The 23032-nt window shown below is 36.5% G+C and overlaps 1 protein-coding gene across 1 annotated transcript in view; it reads left to right on the top strand.

The window, feature by feature from the left end:
* The window catches only part of LOC132106088 (gastrula zinc finger protein xFG20-1-like), a 257526-nt gene extending 234494 nt beyond the window's left edge, over positions 1 to 23032 (top strand). Inside the window, exon 3 of the mRNA XM_059511716.1 lies at positions 22234 to 23032. Within this exon, the coding sequence (XP_059367699.1) occupies positions 22234 to 22886 (653 nt within the window). The 3' untranslated portion in view covers positions 22887 to 23032. The remainder of the gene's footprint in view (positions 1 to 22233) is intronic.

Raw genomic sequence — 23032 nt, 5'->3', positions numbered from 1 at the left:
AGGAATAATGTTTGTTTTAGAAAAAAAATTTGTTTTAGATAAAAGGCAGTTATTTTATATTTGCAGTTAGATAATGTGAGAAACACCTCAATAGCGATCCTAACCAGATGCTAGTTGTCATATTTTTATGTCTTTAGTCTTTCTGCAGTCTTTCTCTCCCTGTAAGAAGTTGAATGAGTTTCAGTGAAGACTGCCCGTTAAAATAATACAAGAAAGAGTTTCCTTGAATCAGCCTAAGCTGGTTTTAGCTGGTCTCCCAGCCTGGTCAGGCTGGTTAAACTGGTTTTAGCTGGTTGGTCAGCTGGTCTACCAGCCTGGCCAGGCTGGTTTTAGCTGGTCTCCCAGCTTGACCAGGCTGGTTAAGCTGGTTTTAGGCTGGTCTCCCAGCCTGGCCAGGCTGGTTTTAGCTGGTCTCCCAGCCTGGCCAAGCTGGTCAAGTTGGTCTCCCAGCCTGGCAAGCTGGTTTTAGCTCGTTTTAGCTGGTTAGTCAGCTGGCAAATCCAGCCAGGCCATGCTGGTCAAGCTGGTCTCTAAACCTGGCCAAGCTGGTGTCTATGGCTGCCTTTACACTTGGCATTAACATGCGATCACCTTGATCTGATAAAGCCGATCGGATCATCAGTCAATCAGAACACAGCATTTTTTACACTTGGCAACATCATTTGACTTTTCTATCTTGGTAACCGATCTGATCGGTCTTTCCTGTGCAAGTCTGCAGAGAATGGCCCGGTGCAATGTCAACCTGAAATGGTGGGTTTGCTTTTGAAAAAAATTTTCAGTTGAGGGACAATTGACAAATCAAAGGGTAGACGTCTCAATAGTCTCCATACAGGGGTTCTCCGTCTTTTTTTCCTGACAGTTCGCGAGAGAGGGTGCAGTGTTATGCATGATGTCGACCTGCGAATGCAGCCACGATGGCTAGATTGCATTTACATTACACTGAAATTCGCTCACAATGCGCGTGAACAACTACCTCTGGACAAGAACACACTGATCAGATAACATTCCAATCCGACGTGCATTTACACTTGTCTTTTCAATGTGTATGTGGTCAACATCCGGATACAGGTTGCATGTTAATGCCAAGTGTAAACGCAGCCTATTTTTTCAAAGTACAAATTAATCAGATTGTTCCACTTACTGACAAGGTTAAATTCAAGGGTAGTTTAGTATCATTCTCAAGCAGGCTAGATGGTACAGCTTAAATTATTCTAGTTGCTAATGATATATAATATATCTGAGTCTAAAACAAAATGATAAAACTGGTTCCACAAATAAATTATAGCATAAAATCTAGCATGTATCTGTAGCATGCTCTGACTAAAATGAGATACAATTATTGTCTGAAGAAATACATTCACCATATTTGCATGACCAAATTTAATCAACTTTCATTTTTAACAAGTGTTTGGGTTATGAATAGACTAAGTAAAAAATCAAGTTACACATAAATATAACTTCTGAAATGTTTGAGTCATTGAGCACTGATTAATGTCATTTAATATGTACAGATTATGATTTTAATTGTTTTCTTTAACACTTTGTACTATGTTGCATACTTCAGTTGTTTCCAAGGAAGGAATTATTTTAAAACTAACACAAGCACCAGAACTACAAAATTAATAATGTGATGCTGGAGTTTGTAAAATAATTAAACAATACTTGTTATAGAGAATGTAAACTCACATTTGTTTTTCATTAACATCTTTTATCGGTTCTGACAATTTAACAATCAAGGCAAGATATACTGTTGTCGACTCCTGGCATATTTCCAGGCTAAAGTAATCACAATTCAACTACCTCCATTGCTCAAAACTCAGTTTCCCACTTACTGTTAAATACTATTCTCAAAAGCATGGCTGACAATAGCAAAGATCTGAAAGTGTAGGTTTTTTGTGTTAGAGTAGGGGTTTTGGGTGACTGAGGGGAGAGAACAGACTGATGGTCACACAGAAACACGGCATCACTACATGAAAAGAGTTGCACTGTGACTCACCTACATCTACAATCCCCCCACCCTAGACTCCAACACACAGCACCCTTCCTCATTGACACCCCCTCAACCGAACTTCCCACAGCCATACACCCACAACCCACATCCCACAAACCCACTCTTGCCACCTCACTTTCCTTTCCCAACCCACACCCATACCCTCTACACCCATCCACACCCCTCACATCACCTACCTCTCACCCAAACCACTTCTCCCGCATTGAAATACCCACCTGTATCCTACACTTACTTGCACACCCACCAGCAATGTAAAACCCACCCATAACCCATACACTAACACCCACCCACACATACTAACACCCCATACACCCACCTAAAAACTCAACATTACCCCCTACACTGACCCAGACACTCACTAACATCCCTACTAACACTCTGTACACCCGCCCAAATACTCTCTTATATCCCCTACACTGACCCAGACACTCACTAACATCCCTACTAACACCCCATACACCCACCCAAAAACTCACTTATACCCCCTACACTGACCCAGACACTCACTAACATCCCTACTAACACCCCATACACCCACCCAAAAACTCACTTATACCCCCTACACTGACCCAGACACTCACTAACATCCCTACTAACACCCAGTACACCCACCCAAATACTCTCTTATACCCCCTACACTGACCCAGACACTCACTAACATCAGTGCTAACACCCCATACACCCACTCAAAAACTCACCGTTACCCCAGACACTTACTTATACCCCCTACAACCACCCACAGACACAGATACAGGGTGTTAGTAGGGATGTTAGTGAGTGTCTGGGTCAGTGTAGGGGGTAATGTTGAGTTTTTGGGTGGGTGTATGGGGTGTTAGTATGTGTGGGTGGGTGTTAGTGTATGGGTTATGGGTGGGTTTTACATTGCTGGTGGGTGTGCAAGTAAGTGTAGGATACAGGTGGGTATTTCGATGCGGGAGAAGTGGTTTGGGTGAGAGGTAGGTGATGTGAGGGGTGTGGATGGGTGTAGAGGGTATGGGTGTGGGTTGGGAAAGGAAAGTGAGGTGGCAAGAGTGTGTTTGTGGGATGTGGGTTGTGGGTGTATGGCTGTGGGAAGTTCGGTTGAGGGGGTGTCAATGAGGAAGGGTGCTGTGTGTAGGAGTCTAGGGTGGGGGGATTGTAGATGTAGGTGAGTCACAGTGCAACTCTTTTCATGTAGTGATGCCGTCTTTCTGTGTGACCATCAGTCTGTTCTCTCCTCTCATTCACCCACAACCCCTACCCTAAAACACACAACGTACACATTCTATACTGCTTTAATCTCTCTCATATGAGTTTGGAAAGTCACAAATAAAGATATTATCTGAAGAAAAGATGTTAAAACATTTTTGTCTGATGCTGTTTAATGCGACCAATTGCAGAGGGGACTGACTTTCTCTAACGAGTTTAATATGCGGCACAAAACCAGAGTTCTGAGGAAGTGCGAAGATGGGCTGCGAATCAAATCTCTGGAAGAACAGAGCAATTTCTATCCCTACTTCTGCTGTAAATGACACAATGTTCTGTATTTCACCATGGGATCCATTTGTTAACTGAACGCAGCTCTCCCTTCTTCTCTTAGCACGACAGTAGGCCTTGCTGGTGTAAATCAGACCTTTATGTAACATCCTATTGTGTATCAGTACAGTTTCTGGCACTTGTCTCTCTGCTAAGATGAAGGCATTTATCTCCTCATCTCTTAAATGTTTAGTTGTGCCACTGTCTAAAACTGTGGTATCCTGCCACCGCAGACATTTCTGGACTCTTGGATATACACTGAATTCTCTGCAGAAGTTTAACACACGGTCACTGATCAAATGTTTTGTTGCAAAGCATGTCAATGCTTTATGCAACAGAAACTTGTTGACAATCTGAACAGCAACACATTTGGTTCCATGGACCAACTTCAACAGACTGCCGTTTGCACTTTCAAAAACAAATGCAGAGTGTGCCCACAATGGACCCAAGAGTTTCACTGACTTAGCAAGGTGAGTGAGAAGATGTACATTGAAAGTCATGGCAGTCTCTTCATAAAATGACTGAAATTTAACGACAAATTCGTCTGCTTTGTTGACTTCCTCATAGGTGATAGACTCCTGTAAAAGGAGGAAGACAGCCGAGACCAGTAGACCGAGATGTTTTAAGTACTGAGAATCCAGAACACCTTCAAGACACGGCAAGCAATAAAAAAGCAACCAAGCTCTCCATTCTGATGCCTTCCAGTATCTGAACTCCTCAAGTGGCCTAGGCAAGCGGGTAATGAGATGGGGAGGTTGGATGTTTCTGATGCGATTTTCTATTACCCGCATTGTGTCTGGTCTACCAATGTAATAGGGCTGCTCACCACTCTGAAGTAAAAGCTCTGTGATCTGTCTGGTTACACCAAGAAGTACAGCATGCATATAATCAGGTACGAAACCACATACAATGTCAAAGTATGGCATGTTTATAAGTTGTGATGGACCTTTAACGCCTCTGACAGGCCTACCTTCAACTAAGGCTACCTCCATATCTCTTATCATAGACTTTGTGTCTCTATCATCATGTCCTGAAGCTGACACGGTGTACTTAACCTGTCTTTCAACTAAAACACCAGGATGAACACAAAAGCCACAGCCGTAATAACCATTAAATTGAGTGGTGTTCTGCATTGCAGGTCTTGCTTTGGAGTCTACACAGCAGCAGATGCCAACAATTTTGCTATTTACTTGAACACCATTTTTTCTCCACAAGACACCTTTAGAACTGAGTGACTTTGCTTGTTCTGTAAATGGCTTCAGGAAGACTTGCATAGATGGCTCATGAGTTCCAAACCACAGGCCGGCAAGGATTACATGCTTAAATCTCATTTTATGGGGCAGTTCATTCAAGTGTAGTTGTATAGGCCATATAGAGAATTTTGAAGATTTGTAAACGGGGGACCCATCAGAATTAAAATTGTATGAAAAATTATTAGGATTTGAAAGAATCCCACCAGGTTGTGACAACTTTTCATACATAACTCCATCAAAGATGTCCGATATAACATTTTCAACACTGTTTGGTCTGTCAAATCGATAACTGAGGTGCTTCTGAATTTCTGGATTTTCCAGAAGGTTCTGAATCTGTGGTGCAACTGGCACATTGATAAAGAAGCTACCATTGTTTAAAGAAGTGATCTCAACTGTTTCATTACAGGATGGACATTGTGTGATGTTCTGGTCAGTTACTAGTTTTTGTGTTCCAATGTGACATTTGCAGGCTCGACGGTAAAGATGAAACTCAACTATCTCGGAGTTGTTCTTGAATACCTTATTAAACAAATGTTTGGACCCTGGGACTACATCATTACCAAAAAGGAAATTAATCAGTCTCAGCAAGTCATCTAGTTGACAGCCAGTAATATTATGTACAGCAGCATGAGTCATTATCAGCAGCAGAGCCTCTGCCTTTGTGATGGAGCCTGTTGATTTGAGAACTGTGTCCATTCCTGTGTCTGTGCCAATATTGTGAAGTGGATCATCTGTTGGCATTTGAACCTCCCTTTCACTATCGGTTGCATCTGTATCTCCAGAAGAATCAAATAAATCTGAGGCAGCCTCACCCTAGAGAATTTAAAATAGACATTTTAGTATGGGACAGGATAAACAACTGTGTTTTAATATGTAATGATTTTTAAAGCTACACCATGGAAGATTTTTTATACTGATTTTGTATATATAAGATTATGTATATAGCTTTAAAAAATATATCTATCTAATATATATATATATATATATATATATATATATATATATATGTATAGTTTTTCTAGCCTAAAAGTTTAAGCGTTATAAATTCTATGCTGAATCAAATAAAATGGTTCTTATATTTTTTGAATTGCCTATTTGATGTGGGTTTTTTTTTTTTCATTTTTCATTTCACGATGACGATTTTATGGCTGTAATTTCTCAGCAAAAATTAAAGTGATTAATCTGCAATTAAATAGATGAATCGCCACATTGTTTAATGAATGAATTAATCAAAGTTTTAACTGCCTGACTACCGATTTTCTCCCAATAGGTTAATATACAGTCTATTTAATAATGCTGTAAATAATATTCTGAAAGAAGCTTTAAATAAATATTTTAACATGCATGAATAAATCCAACCACCCCTATAGATTTCAGTTTTACTTTCCATAATCTGTGACCGACAGAGGAGCATCTTGGCGGCAGTGATTTAAAACGTTACCAAGACTCAAACTGACACAGACAGTACAAACAACAATTCATAATTTTACTATGACTGTGACTGTCATATACATAACATTATAATGAGAACCCCATTATAATATATAACCATTATAATAAAGCGCTGTGAATTTTTTCTAAACATTTTTTCATGAAGAACGCATCTACAAAAAGAGCTACAAATTCAGAGACATGTTCACTTCTGCATTTGGGGCATTTTGTGCAGATAGCCAATGAGTTGTAATTAACGTTGTGTTGTATAAATAATGAAGGATTAACACATAACAGTTTTCCATTTGAAATCATCATGCACTCATAATGGATGTTTTAGAAGAGAGCACACCCCTACCTTTCAAATGACACCGTATCGGCTTTAATAACAATAACTACTTTGCTGTAGTAAGTTTCATATTAAATTTAAAGGTAGAATCCTTTTTTTTTTTTTTCAACTGTGACTGTCAGCTACAGCTTTACTGGGATGTGACATGAAGGAAACACTATTGTCCATAACTTCCTGTTTCAGTGGTAATTACATTAACACACTGAATAACTCAAGGCATTTTCAAAGCAGGTCCGTTGGACTTTGAACAAATATTATGTAGAATCATCATTGCAGTGTAGCACTAATTGTGAAATTTTAAGACTAAACACAGGTATATGTTTTATTTTAGTTAGATTACCTAGGTTTGTTAGTGTGCAGTAGACACATCCATCTTAATTATATTTATATTTAACTTACCCTGTGCAAAATAACTGTAAACATTATACTAAGAACTAAAGTTGTCTGACTTACACTCTGCACACTAGAGTATTTAAGGTCGTGGTATTGGTCATCGGTAATTGATGCCGTCTTTGCGGATGAAAATCACAATATGATTAATCACTTTTACCACTTCACCATCTGATGGCAGTTTATAATCACACATGCATCAGTTGGATATAGTGTAACTACCTCTGAATCTGAAGACTCATTTATATCCAAAAAGGACTCATCTGTATCTGAACAGGTCTGGTCTGTGACCAAAAGGGCTGTGTTTTTTACGTACAAAAAAAAAAAATATCTATATATGTGATTACCTTTTAAATTGTTACAAATGTCTAAAAACAAAATTGACACTTGCCATGTATGAATTTTCATGCATTCGAATACCTTTTTTCTCATAACTAAATTAACTTTCCCTGCCATGTTTTACAATTATTTTTTACCAGCTGGTTCCAAAGAAGTACTGCTTATTTTGAAGTACCACAGATAGAACACATAGAATACACAGAATTACATTTATTATAGACATTTCTGACTAACATTTGACAAACCGAAAGTCACAATCTTTTAAAACACAATTTTATATTAAATCTGTTGTTTTGTAACAGATAATGCATGGCTATTTTGGGATTATATGATTTTAATGTATAATGTTGAGTAAAAGGACGAAATTTGTGTAATGCACACCTAGTAGGGATGTAACAATTAAACGCCAGATGAAAATCAGAGCAAATATGTGAAGATTCAAATCGGTTGAGATGCTAAACAAATCGTGATTCAGTTAGTGGTAGGGGTTTAAATGAATGTATGTCAGAGGGGAACTTACTGTATTTCGAAAAGCTTAGATGGTATTTTTCCTTTTCATCTTGTCTCTGTACAATGCATTTTAAAGTTCAATAGTGCAGCGCTGCTTTGTTTACAGCAGAAAGCGAGGAAACGCTTTAAGCGCCACCTGCTGGCAGAGAGTGAATCTGTTTTTATTTCAAATGTAATTTAATTTAGATTAAAAACTGCTCATGTTGCATGTATGCAGCATCTTTGTTAGGATCATGATTAAAAAAAGCAATGGTTGCCTCTCATTTTAAAAGGAAAAATAAAAGACAGAGCCTTATTTTGGTTATATGAATAGATTTATTTTATTTGTGTTATTTATTTGATTTGGGGCTTGTTTTAAATTTGAAATTTATTTTTATTAGTATATTAGTATATTATTATAGTGTTATATTTCAATTTTATAAAGAAACTTGCAGCATTTAGTCTAAGCAATATTAAAAGGGCACATTTAATTTATAATTTGACTTAAATCTCAATGTGTTAAAAAAAAAAGTGAATCGAATCGTGAAATCAAAATCATGAATCTAATCAAATCATGAGTTGATTGAATAGTTACATCCCCAACACCTAGCCATAGATTTATATTATATTAGCCATTGCTAAAAAAAACTGTCAATAATTTCTGGTTAACGTGACCTTTGATCTATATATATTAGAAAGAAATTCAAAAAATACATTTTAGGGCCCTGTATGTCAAATTTTGATACTACCTCTGAGTCTGAAGCCAACTCATTAAGTTGGAAAAGTGCATCACTTATGTCCGTTTTGGCCTGGCATGAGTATGAGCAGGTGGTGTTTGTCTTTAAAGTGCCTTCTACCTTTGAAACAATACAAAAACCATTAATATTCAGTAGCGAAATATGGTGTTTATTAAATTTGTATTAATTATTGGTGTTGTTACACTATAGTATAGTGTAGGTTTCTCTGAATCTGAAGATAATTTATTTACCTCCAAAGAGGACTCATCCGAATAGGTCTGGTCTGCAAGCAAAAAGGCCTTACTTGTGCCTGTAATAGCTTCTACCTAAAAAAAAAATAATAATAATTTAATTAATCATGGACAGAGCAATATTTTTAATATTTATTTAAATAGTTGTGTGGCTGATCTTCTATCTAAATGTATATGGCTAAATTTGGCAACTAAAAACAGCTTGCTGTCAGGATACTAGCACTAAAGAATTTAAAAATTTAGTTGGTTGTTTAATTATTATAATTATGAAAAATTATGAATACATAATTTGGCTACCTCTGAGTCTAAACTCATCTCATCTAGGACCAAAGAAGCTTCAGCAGGGGTCTGGTATAAATGCGAGGTTTTAACCCATGATGGATCTCCCGCCTATAAAACAATAAGGGCTTTATTTCTTATTTCTATATTTTTACTTTTTATTTCATATGAAGTTATTATTTGGATAATTAATAGAAACATCTATATAGCTACCTCAAAACCAGCCTTCTTCTCAAGCCTTTGTCTGGTTTTGGCAGGTATGATGGACACACTGCCAGGCTCCAGATATTTTTTATATTTGTGTTTCGGCATCTATACAGAGAAATTTTTGTAAGCAACCTTGTACATAGACACAACATGTGAGCGCTCACACACACACACACACACACACACACACACACACACACACACACACACACACACACACACACACACATATATATACAGTACAGACCAAAAGTTTGGAAACATTACTATTTTTTTATGTTTTTGAAAGAACATCAAGCCTGCATTTATTTGATCAAAAATACAGAAAAAACAGTAATATTGTGAAATATTATTTCAACTTAAAATAATAGTTATCTATTTGAATATACTTAAAAAAATGATTTATTCCTGTGATGCAAAGCTGAATTTTCAGCATCATTACTCCAGCTTCAGTGTCACATGTAACATCAGTCTATCACATGATCATTTAGAAATCATTCTAATACTCTGATTTATTATGAGTGTTGGAAACAGTTCTGCTGTCTAATATATTTGATCAATAAAAGGTTAAAAAGAACTGCATTTATTCAAAATAAAATAAATCTAATAATATATTTTCTTTACTATCACTTTTTATCAATTTAACACATCCTTGCTGAATAAAAGTATTGATTTTATTTAAAAAGAAAGAAAAAAAATTACTGACCCCAAATTACTGACCCGTAGTGTATATTGTTATACCAAAATATTTATATTTTAAAAACATTGCTTTTTTTCTCACTATGGCAGTCCATTTGAATCGCTGCAGGGTTTTTTTTTTTAAACCACACTCGAAATGATTCACGTTGTAGCGTTAGTTGGTTAAGAGTCATATCGCAAATCGGTTCTTTAGAACTCTTCAGTGAACCTGGCTTATATACAGTATGCACATTAAAGTTTGTTTTTAATTAATTGACTGTAACTAATTGTATATATAATTTATTCTTAATATTTTAAATAATTGTAATACATTCGTAATTAATTTTAACAACAATTATGGCAACACCTACACAGTATTTCAGAGTTTTAGGCCTACCTAAGTGTTATATAACTTTAAATATATATATAAAAATTTTTTAAAACACTATTAACTTTTGATAAAAGAATGAGAATATGGCCATTTGAAGTTCTCTCCAGTGATGTTAGATTGGGTTCTGACTGGGACATCTATGGACATTCAGAGTTGTCCCTACACTTGTGTCTTTTTGGTTATTTGAATTATCTAAACTTTTTTTTTTTTTTGCTTTGTCCTTATGGAGTATCTAGTGTGTGGAACTTTAAGACATTTTTGAATATGACTGAAGCATAACAATATTTATTATTGTAAGTAAAAAAGTTATACATACAGAGATATATAAAGAGATAATTCATGGTAATTGCTATATATATAGAGAGAGAGAGAGAGAGAGAGAGAGAGGGAGAGAGAGAGATGCATACTGCATCTTTAAGGAATGAAGGGATACTACACTCAATTAGAATATGACTTCACCCTTTTATTTTTATATATTAACATATTTGTCCCTACCATTGTTTGGTTGGTTGCAGGTCCATCTCTTCTTAACAGACCTTCTGCACCTTTTGAGAGCAAACCTGACGGAAGATCAGATGAGGTGCCCAATAGTTCAGAGGGCAACAACCCACCTCTGAATAAAAACACTTCTCAATCAACTCTGAGCCTTTATGAAAAAAAGGATGGCAAGGTACATTAGAACAATTGTCAAGCCTTTTTACCCCATTTGTTTTCACACATCAAAAAGTCCACGTTGCCCCCAATAATGGTAACAATATACTTATTATAATACTATTATATTATATAACATTATATTATATGTTAATAAGTATATTACTATTATTATTATTATTATTATTATCTAATATATAGTAAATATATATTTTAAACTTTTTAAATGTAATATTTTTTTTTATTAAAAACTTGTCATAACACTTGCATATTATTGCTTTTTTTGTTGGTTTTGATTGCTTCTATTGTCCTCATTTGTAAGTCGCTTTGGATAAAAGCATCTGCTAAATGACTAAATGTAATATATATATATATATATATATATATATATATATATATATATATATAATAATAATCCAATTAAGAAGCATGTGATAATCTAGAACATTTATATGGTATAACCTTTTAAACTGACACGGCGTAATTTTTAATCGCAATTGCAAATATGGCACCTACCCTGTCTAAGCCCATTTTACCCTTACTGAAAGGTTCCACTTTAACTGTTAAGATCCAATGACTAGAGATCTTGGTATAGTACAATTATATCACCTTGTTTTTAATATTAAATCTTTCAAAAACAAATGCTGGTCTTATGTGGTAGGCAAAATACTTCAGTCAAGGAAAAGCACAACATTTAAAGCTATCAACGGGAATAATAATATCTTCTTCCTCTGGTCCTTAGGAATAATGATGTTTATACTATAATGGGACCCTTGCTAATGGTGTGAAGGGTGGTAATTCTATGGGCGAACAAAAGCTTCCCCCATCCCTGGTCAACAAAGATCAACCATATCCTTTTTACATTCCAGCTGATTTGAGCTATCGTTAAAGGAATATTTAACCCAGACATGAAAATTATGTCATCATTTACTTACCTATATTTTAATTTAAAACTTGTAGAAGTTTTTTCTGTGGTAACCAAAAGATGATATTTTGAAGAATGTTTGAGGGTCATTCCACATCAACTACAGGTCCTCGGATAAAGAAATACACACAGTGGAAATTACAATGAGAAAACAATCAATAAATACCAGATTTTTCCCCTGAAATATTGTTGATCAATATTTGAAGGAAAACGTGTAGAATTTGGCTCTCTTTGTTGCATCATATGCCAATGGTGGCCATTCAAAAATGGGAAAAATCACTTTGTGGGGTTTTTTTTTTTTTTTTTTTTTATTTCTGAGGTTTTGCATTCCTATAATTCAGGAACTGTTAAAGGTGTCTCAACATCAGCACACAGACATATATGTTTTATGCAATTGTTTTAACAGAGGGAAACAAACTACAATTCTAGTTTCAACATTATTCTTCAGACATTTCTATTTAAATCTTAATCTTGGATAAAAACTTGAACAGTGCAACTGTGAACTGCCACCATTTAATGCAACAAAGATTGCTAGGAATAGCAATCTTTGCTTAGCAATTGCGCCCCGGACTAAAGAGGGGAGCGTGTGCGGCCGCTGGACTCCGCCACTTACCCGTACCCTTCCTTTCTGAACACTGCCCCACCTGCACGAATATATATATATATCTCAACTAAATACAAATATATAAATGTAATTGTTTTGACACGGAATGACCCATGAGAGGTTTTATTCATACAATTTACTGTAAGTCAATGGAAATCAAGAATTGACTAAATATCTTGTCTTTTAAGATGCCTTTAATTTAAGATGTGCCTAAAGTAAATACTAATTCATTTTCTGTTTTGAAGATCCACATAGGGGAAAATATTTGGATTAGAGAAGAGGTGTGGAGGAAAATTACATCCATCACGAAGGATTCTCTCTTTGTAAAAGAGATGGCTGTGGCATTGTGGGGGACAGCCACTTTACAAAGAAGAAGTGTGTCAGGAAAGGAGTGTCCCACAAACAGACATTCTCAAAAGCCTCCCCTGACACCCTCCAAGTTGCATGTTTTGAGAGGTAATCTAATTTCTCTATTACTTCATGCATGCACTGTATGTAAACATTAACACCACCAATTTTGTTAAAAACAGTTGGAAAATGTTCGTGCTCAAGATATTCTCATTCATATTTCCTTCATCCTCTCATTCATACTTATACATATATACTTATTTATCAGTCAATAAAAATATATAGAACATAATTAAAAGCCTACATAATTTCATTACTATGTCTGAAAAAAGCAAAATGTGAAACAAAAACATGATAATTGCCTTTTTAAGTAGTTTTACTAGTTGAAAATTGACAAATAAATTATCTAAATTATTTCTCTTTCAAGTCTGTTTCAGTGACTGGCTGAAACGAAAGGAGCCTGAAAGAGGAGAGAGAGAGAGAGAAGAGGGAGAAACAAGTGGGGTATTAAATATCCCAAAAAATACAAGATATCATAAAAAAAGAAAGGAAAAATGAAAATGTATAATATGTTATTGTTCATCTTCAGTTAATTGTTGATATAGTTTTCATATAATCATTTTAATCATTCCAATAATTTTGTAAATATTTGTTAGAATAGCGATGTTATGCCTGCAAGATTAAATAAAAAAAAATGTTAAAGTGGTTGCTTGTGGTCCTGCAGAGTATTTAAAGTAAAATTGGAATGATTTAATTTGTCACAACACTCACTGACAGGAAAATTGGGTCAAACACTATGTGATCAATCAAATCAAACAGTCAGTCAAAATCAGTCAATTTGAACAGCTACATCCAGCCTGCCCAGCTTGACCCAGCTAAGACCAGCCTGACCAGCTTAAACCACACTGACCAGCTTGACCCAGCTAAAACCAGCCTGACCATCTAAAACCAGCTAAGACCAGCCTGACCAGCTTAAACCACACTGACCAGCTTGACCCAGCTAAGACCAGCTTAAACCAGCTAAGACCAGCCTGACCAGCTTAAACCACACTGACCAGCTTGACCCAGCTAAAACCAGCCTGACCATCTAAAACCAGCTAAGACCAGCCTGACCAGCTTAAACCACACTGACCAGCTAAAACCAGCTAAAAAAGTGGTCAAAACCCTTCTTAAACCAGCCTTATAAACCAGCTATGACCAGGCTGGGAGACCAGCTTAAACCAGCTTGACCATCTTAAGCTGGTTTTTTCAGCAGGGTTGGTTGCCTTTTGTTTTGTTTTTCTGTATTTGTTGGCCTTTTCTGGTGTGGCGACATTCACTTATATTGTCTTCTTACATAAATATCATAAAATAATACTTGGATGTGAGTACTTAATCTTTTTTAATTCAATAATAATACAAAAATCTACTTATAAAAACTTATTATCAAACACTAAATGATTATGTTTATGTCTGAATATACAATGCAAAACATAAAATAAATAAATAAGCTATTATGACCGGTAAAACTCTTAACAGCAGCCAGAGTAGATGTGGGCATCTAATGGTTAAACCATGACATTACCTAGGAATATTATATTTCTGGCCACCAAACGCCTCTAATTTGCCTCTTTGCACTTGAATTTAAATACATCTTCTCTATTTTAACCCTAAATACTACACTAATTGTAATAAAAATAATAAGCATATTAGAAAAAATATTAATGCTGTTCATCACTCCACAGAATAATAAAAAAAGCGATTGTAAAACTCAGTCAGGGTAATTACCGATACACAATCAATGCACATGATGTGTTAATAACAACTAGAAAGTGCTGCAAATATAGTGAAACTGTTGTCTATCATTCTTAAACCCATTCAAACACATCGACAGCGCGGAGAGGAGAGCTCCGTGAACCACGTGACCGCGCGGCGGCGACATCAAAGCGTGTCAACAGCCCTGCGCGCGAGCGCGGACCTACTCAGACAAACGATGGGACGTCTTACTGGGGAACTACCGAGGACACAATCCGAACTTTGCTAATTCGGTATTGAGAAACGGCCTTTTATTTTGGTGTGGCGACGTGACGTCACAAGGCTGCTGCGCGCTCCTGTGATTCGGCTGAAGAAAGAAAAGTGAGTGCTTTTAACCATTAAAGTGTTTGTCAGTAAAGCTCGTTTTGATAATTTTAATATTACCTAATGTAACAATTTGATGCTTTATCTATCAGACATTAAGGATTTTTCGCACATCAGCAACAGAAACTGTGCGTCTCATTTATGAACACGAGTTCAGTCACTGGAAAGAAGTGATGGAGAAACGGAGCTTTCTAAAACTACGAGTCAACTGAATCAATTGCCTTTCAAAATGATTCAGTGATTCGAATCGCCACACTGTTGACTCCTGCTGTTCAAAACAGTGTAAATGCAAAGAGAACAATAAATCAAATAATAAAAACAAATCAGTAAATAATACATATAAATCTTAATACAACTTTAAAACGAATATAGTGTGTCCAGGGAGCTAGGCAAGGTTTTGTTTTTTTCTTATCAGGTGATTTAAGTCCATTAACTCTCTCTCTGACTGACTCCCTCACAAGTGCGCTGACTACTGAACTAGGGAGCTGATTGAGTCACACCCAGAGATTTACTTTATTTTTGTTAATTATTCTCATTTTAAACAGGACAAAGTGTCCAAACACAGAGAAAAAAACTCCTGCTGAAGAGACTGAGATCCACGAGACACTGTTATAAAGATGGAGTTTATTAAAGAGGAGAGTGAAGACATAAAGATTGAAGAAACATTCAGAGTCAAACATGAAGATACTGAGGAACAAACAAAGATGGAGTTTATTAAAGAGGAGAGTAAAGACATGAAGATTGAAGTCAAACATGAAGATACTGAGGAACAAACAGGTTGGTTTTCATTCTCAAAGCTGAACTTATTCATTTGATCCTTGGGCAATCCCATGCAAAAGTAATCTTTATTTTTTACCAAAATAATAAAAAGTCTGTTTAACTTGTGAATTTAGGTCTGAATTTTACTGCATTAACGTACTTTAAATTACATTTGAATGGAATCGTTATGTTTATCCACCAGATGTGAGATTAGTGCACAATTACAAATAAAAAATCAATTAAAGATGTAATCAAACAGACGATGAAAACTATTAACAGCAATTATTATATGATGCATTCAAACTTCTAGCAAAATTTGGTAGTTCTGTATGTTGACCACACCACCATATGCCAACCTTATCAATAAGTAAATAAAAATTGTTTAACCAGAACACAGTCGGATCTGCATTTGCAATAATCAGTCCTTGTAACATTCAATGTTACTGAACTACTTTTTGTGCAGTACGAGTAAAGGGTGGTGGGGGTGTTGGGAATTAAATTGCTTGCGTCCTTTAGTTAAAAGTATAATACATATAAAATGTATTTTATAAAAAAAGACCATTTGAAAGTCGTGACATTTGCCAAGTATGGTAACCCATACTCGGAATTGATGCTCTCTATTTAACCCATCCAAGTGCACACACACAGCTATGAGAAGCAGGGGCGTCGGACTGGGGGGGTAAAGGGTACCGAGTACCCAGGGCCCGAGGCAGGGGGGGGGCCCTTAGAAGTCAGTTTTCTATACATACATATACATGCACTAACATTTGTATAGCATTTATGTACAACTAAAAAAGTTCCTGTGCAAAACTAAACTTGTAGTTAGGCGCTGGTTTGGTATAAAAAAGTCATTTTCATGCTGTGCAGGGCCCCACACCCCTCTCGAATCAATGCAAATGGTACGACCCGCAGGTCAGGTGCTTCTGCTGCGGACCCGCGGTGATTGAATCAGTTGATGAGACAGGAGCTGGAGTGAGCCGTGAAGAGTCATGTCTCTCCTTAAGAAAGGAATATCAGGGGCTGCTCAAAAACGAAAAGAGAAGCAGAATAAAGAGAGAAGGGCAAATGAGGGCAAGCAGTTGCTCACAAATTTTTTTGAAAAGAGAGGTGAGCTCCAAATGCATCATCAAGCATTGACATTGTTTTAACATAAATATCTACTCCCGGTAGAATAGCATACATTTATGTTTGCATTTATGAATAATATACCAATACTTTATAGTATCACACCCTTCATAGCGAGCAAACAATGTTTCTGATTATTACATGGCTTGGCTGAATTCCAATGTAGAATGCGGTCTGTTATTTCTTGATAACAGACCGCTGCGAAGTATAACAGACCGTTGCCATGAAAAACAGCGCGTTGCTATGGACGCGGAACGGACTATTTTCTTTGGCGGAAGCAATACAATCCTTTTTAAATCAATAAACTCCTTTTTAAATCAATAATTCGTGGCAAATTATTTATTTATTTTGTGGGTAGCCATGTAATAAGCGGGATAATGTATAGAGAGGCGGTCGTTATAGCGAATAACAACCCCGACAGGCTGAACAGGACCCCGACACGAAGCGGAGGATAATGTAATCTAACATTATACATTATCCCTTACGTAAATAACAGGGAGTGAGAAGCAGACGGAGCTCAACACACTGCCACTCCAGGCAGCTGCCTAAACGCTTGTCTCCTCTTCTGCTGCAGTTCTCCCCACTCTCAGAGTCAGAAGTTTACATGAAAACACTGTATATTTCCCTCCATTGTCAAAATCTAACACCCGCGAAAACACCGATCGTTAGCGCCTATTTTACCGCATTGTTATGCAAATTAGCTCGCACACGCTCTTACAGTAAGTACAGGATTGTTCTCAGTATAATAATGCACATCTTAATGATTGAAAAATGACTTATTTTAAAACATAATTCAAAGACTGAATCTCTAGTTTGGCGATTAGTTTACCCTGTGATTCTATAGTCTAGTCTGCATTTATTTTAAACAGACAAATAATCATCAATTATCTTGTACTTAGCCTACACTTTAAAAAAAAGGTATTGTGACAATAAATGATATTTTAGCAACCATTTGAAGCCATATATTTCAGTTTCAGAGTCAGACCCTGCAGCAGCAGGCCCCTCATCATGGCTAGGTGAAAGCAGTGACAGTGAGGTGGATGTGAGTGTGACAGTGAGACAAGGTGAGCTTTTTAACACTTAGTAATTAGTCATTAAGTGTTAAGAGGAAATAAGCAAAATTAGTACATTGTTATTGTACACATTTAAACTTTAAAGTGTAATTACTAATTACAGTTTAAAGTTTACAGTTTAAAGTTTAAATGTGTACAATAACAATGTACCCATTTTGCTTATTTCCTCTTGTAGCAGAGGCAGAAATAGAAGATGAGGTTGATATTCATATAAGTGATCAGAGGGAAAGTGAAGAATGTGATGAAGGTAGTCAGGAGCAGGAGGACAGAGCTGAAGAGGAAAGAGAAGAGAATGAGAGACTTAGGGATACTGGAGAGGGATTGGCAGAGGACCCAGGATTATGGCCAACAACTCTTACTGATAAGCACAGGAAAACTATTGTTCAAATGCTAGCAAAAAACTGGACTTTAAAGACCTGATCAGCAAATTTGCGCATGCAAAGACCCGTCAATGGGCATTTAGTAAAAACTGACATTATTTAGTTTGTGTTTCAGACCAAAGTTTTTCTCATTTGGTATGGTCATTTTCAGAACTGCTTTACAGTATATTTGATTTAGTCCAGGTTTGGACCTGCTAGACCTTTTGTCATCTCAGTAAGTAGTACTTTCGACAATAAAACAAAAATATATTAATCAGAGTGTGGCCTATTTTGTTTACATTTTAAGTGTTTTTATGATAAAAATGCAATACCTTACCCATTGGTATCACTATGGTATTGGGGGCCCAGCAAGATGGTTTGTACCCAGGGCCCAAAATTTGGTGCTACGCCCCTGGTGAGAAGTGAACACATACCTGGAGCAGTGGGCAGCTATACATTCAGTGCCCGGGGAGCAACTGGGGGTTCAGTGCCTTGCTCCAGGACATTTCAGACATGGGTTTTGAGGGAGGAAGAGAGCGCTGTTCATTCACTCCCTCCCCCATACAACTCCTGTTGGCACAGAGACTCAAACCGGCGACCTTAAGGTAACTTGTCCAGTTCTCTAACCTTTAGGCCACAGCTGCCCCCAGAAGAGATGGCTTGACCCCGATGTGATTTGAACGCACAACCTTCTGATTTGGAGTCAGACGCACTACCGTTGCGCCACGATATATTTCACAGGTTTTTCAGTTTGTATTTATGTTCCGCGTGGAATCGCAGAAACCACGATGCAAGTGGTTTTTGTAGAAAAATTCTACAAAATGTTGTTTCCCAGAAACTTTATTTATTTAATGTCTCAAATCATGTCTCAAAACGTATCTATTTTCTGTTGCTTTTAGCTTATAAGACTGTTCCGTCTTAAATTGTTTTGGTACTATTAGTGTACTTTAAAGGTGTTCAGTTTTAAACTGTTTTGCTGACTTTAGAGTACTTAATCTTTTATATTTCTAACTTGTACAGCACTTTGGTCGGCCTGTGGCCATTTTATTTGTGCTTTATAAATAAACTGAACTGAACTTGAACCTGATTTATTTATTTATTTTTGTCACGTCTGTAATGCATGTTTTTCCCTCATTTAAAATATAAAACGGGTTTATAAAAATATTTTTTTTTGATGTCTGGATTTTATTTTAAGGTGTTTAGATGGTTCAATATATTGGTAATAAATATAATTTATGAGAATTTATATTTCAGTAAAATATTTATATTTTGACTGCAAATGTCATGTCCGTAATAGTGGAATTGACCCCTTATTAAAATGTCCAGCTCTACAGAAATACAGAATGTCTTCTTAAACCTTATAAACAGTAACTTAAACAACACTTGTACTCTTTTTGCCACTGTTGAGAGACTGACAACCCCCCCCCCCCCCCCCCCAAGTCAGATTCCCAGTGAAATGCTCTCAGACAGCAATTGCAATGAGTTTGCTTCCTTCTTTTCTGAGAAGATCATCAATATCAGGAAGGTGATTAGCACATCTCAAGCAATGCAGGAATAGACAGACTTGACCGCAATATCAAAAAGATACCATGTCTATTTTTGAAACAATTGATAGCAAAATTTCAAAAGAAATAGTGCGGCACCTAAAATCTTCTACCTGCTATCTTGACACACTTCCCACATCTTTTTTAACTGTGGTGTTTTTTAAGTGGTGAATGCCTCACTTCTTTCTGGGACATTTCCAAACTCCTTAAAAACTGCATTTGTTAAGCCCCTCCTGAAAAATCTTGATAACACCATTTTGAGCAATTGTAGAGTAATATTTAATCTTTCCTTTTATATGCAAAATTGTAGAAAAGGTCGCTTTTAATCAGCTGAACAAATACTTAAACTAAAGTATTTGAAAGACTGGAACACTGGGTCGGGCTTTCTGGGATGGTACTCAAATGGTGCAGGTCATCCTTAGAAGGGAGAGGCTATTATGTGAGTCTAGGAGAGCATAAGTCTAAGTGGCCGTCCATGACATGCGGAGTCCCACAAGGGTCAATTCTTGCACCGCTCTTGTTTAGCCTGTATATGCTCCCACTAAGTCAAATAATGAGAAAGAACCAAATTGCCTATCACAGCTATGCTGATGATACCCAAATTTACCTAGCCTTATCTCCAAATGACTACAGCCCCATTGACTACCTCTGCCAATGCATTGATGAAATTAATAGTTGGATGTGCCAGAAATGTCTTCAGTTAAACAAGGAAAAGATGTTATTGCATTTGGAAACAAAGATTTTCAAGGTGAATGCATACCTTGACTCTAGGGGTCAAACAACTAAAAATCAAGTCAGGAATCTTGGTGTGATTCTGGAGACAGGCCTTAGTTTCAGTAGTCATGTCAAAGCAGTAACTAAATCAGCATACTATCATTTAAAAAACATTTCAAGAATTAGATGTTTTGTTTCCAGCCAAGACTTGGAGAAACTTGCTCATGCCTTCATCACCAGCAGGGTGGACTATTGTAATGGGCTCCTCACCGGCCTTCCCAAAAAGACCATTAGACAGCTGCAGCTCATCCAGAACGCTGCTGCCAGGATTCTGACTAGAACCAGAAAATATGAGCATATCACACCAGTCCTCAGGTCCTTACACTGGCTTCCAGTTACATTTAGGATTGATTTTAAAGTACTTTTACTCGTTTATACATCACTCAATGACCTAGGATTGAAATATATTGCAGATATGCTCACTGAATATAAACCTAACAGACCACTCAGATCACTAGGATCGGGTCAGTTAGAAATACCAAGGGTTCACACAAAACAAGGGGAGTCCGTCTTTAGTTACTATGCCGCCCGCAGTTGGAATCAGCTTCTAGAAGACATCAGATGTGCTAAAACATTAGTCACATTTAAATCTAGACTCAAACCTCATCTGTTTAGCTGTGCATTTATTGAGTGAGCACTGTGCGATGTCAGAACCAATTGCACTGTATTTTATGTAAAATCATTTTCTATTTAAATTAAATGTATTAAATAAAAAAAATTATATTTATGCATTTAGCAGACACTTTTATCCAAAGCGACTTATAGTGAGTGCATTCAGGCTATCCTTTTTTACCTATCATGTGTTCCCGGGGAATCGAACCCCCAACATTGCGCTTGATAGCGTAATGCGCAACCAATTGAGCTACAGGAACACTATAAACTGTTTTAAAATCATTTTAAATAAGTACATTTTTTAAATAATTTCCAAAGTTTTAAAATTGCTTGTTTTTATTTTTGTTATTATTTTTCTTCATGATTATTTTACTTTCTTTTATGTAAAGCACTTTGAATTACCATTCTGTAAGAAATGTGGTAATATAAATAAACTTGCCTTGCCTTATACAGTTGAAGTGTTTCTTATAAACTGCTTAAAGCATCTTATGCAAGACAGAAGATCTGTTATCGGTAACTTAAGGAATCTGTGATTCATCTCTTACAGATCCACTTGACACTATTATAAAGATGGAGTTTATTAAAGAGGAGAGCGAAGACATGAAGATTGAAGAAACATTCAGAGTCAAACATAAAGATACTGAGGAACAATCAGGTTAGTTTTTCTTCTCAAAACTGAACTCACTCATTTGATCCTTGTTAAAATGCCCAACTACAGAAAGGAATGATATTTTTAAAGAATGTCACAGGAGTTTTTTAATTAAAAATGTTTTATTTGACGGAGTGAGTTGCCTCATGTGGACAAACATGTTGAGATCACATGACCTATTACCTCGAAGATTATACAATTGCTCTTTTTTTTAATCATCATCACTTCAAATAATGGGAAGAGGTTTTGAGATCACATTTAACTCCTTTAATAGCTCAGTGCATATAAGATCTACATGTTGTTGGTTTTGATGTTTGTTCTCTGTGCCATTAAAAATAGTGTTAATCTGGATTTGTCTTATTTTTCCTTTAGACCTGATGACACTGAAAGCGGAGAGTCAAGAACTCGATGAAAAGGAAGATAATGTTCAGCATGAGAAATATGATTTCATGAACGAAGAAAAATTTAGTTGCTCGCATACTGAAAAGACTTCACGAAAAAGAGCTCAAAAGACAGCAAATAGAAGTTATTTCACCTGCCAACAGTGTGGGAAAAGCTTTACTGAAAAATCAAACCTTACTGTTCACATGAGAATTCACAGTGGAGAGAAACCTTTCACATGTTCTCAATGTGGAAAAAGATTTACATATAAACAACACCTCGATGACCACATAAGAATTCATACTGGAGAAAAGCCTTACACCTGCCAACAATGTGGAAAGAGTTTCATTCAAAAAGGACACCTTAGAGACCACATGAGAACTCACTCTGAAGAGAAACCTTACACATGCAATATGTGTGGAAAGAGCTTCATTCGAAAATCAAACCTTAACAAGCACATGAGAATTCACAGTGGAGAGAAACCTTTCATATGTTCTCAGTGTGGAAAAAGTTTTACATTTAAACAACACCTTGATGACCACATGAGGATACATACTGGAGAGAAACCTTTCACCTGCCAACAGTGTGGAAAGAGTTTCACTCAAAAAGGAAACCTAATGAAACACGTGAAGTCTCACATTTGAGAGAAGCCCTTAGCATGTGATGGACATAAAGTTGCTCTTCATCATGTACAAACAACCAGTGTGATCATCGTTGAATGAGATTTACTGCTAAATTCAAATATGCTTTCGTGCTTTGGCTGGTGCTGAGCCAGAGATGGACGAGTTTA

Source organism: Carassius carassius, chromosome 26 (genome assembly GCF_963082965.1).
Source record: "Carassius carassius chromosome 26, fCarCar2.1, whole genome shotgun sequence".
Taxonomy (NCBI): domain Eukaryota; kingdom Metazoa; phylum Chordata; class Actinopteri; order Cypriniformes; family Cyprinidae; genus Carassius; species Carassius carassius.
Note: the sequence above shows the minus strand (reverse complement) of the source record. Positions and strands in the feature narration are given on the sequence as shown.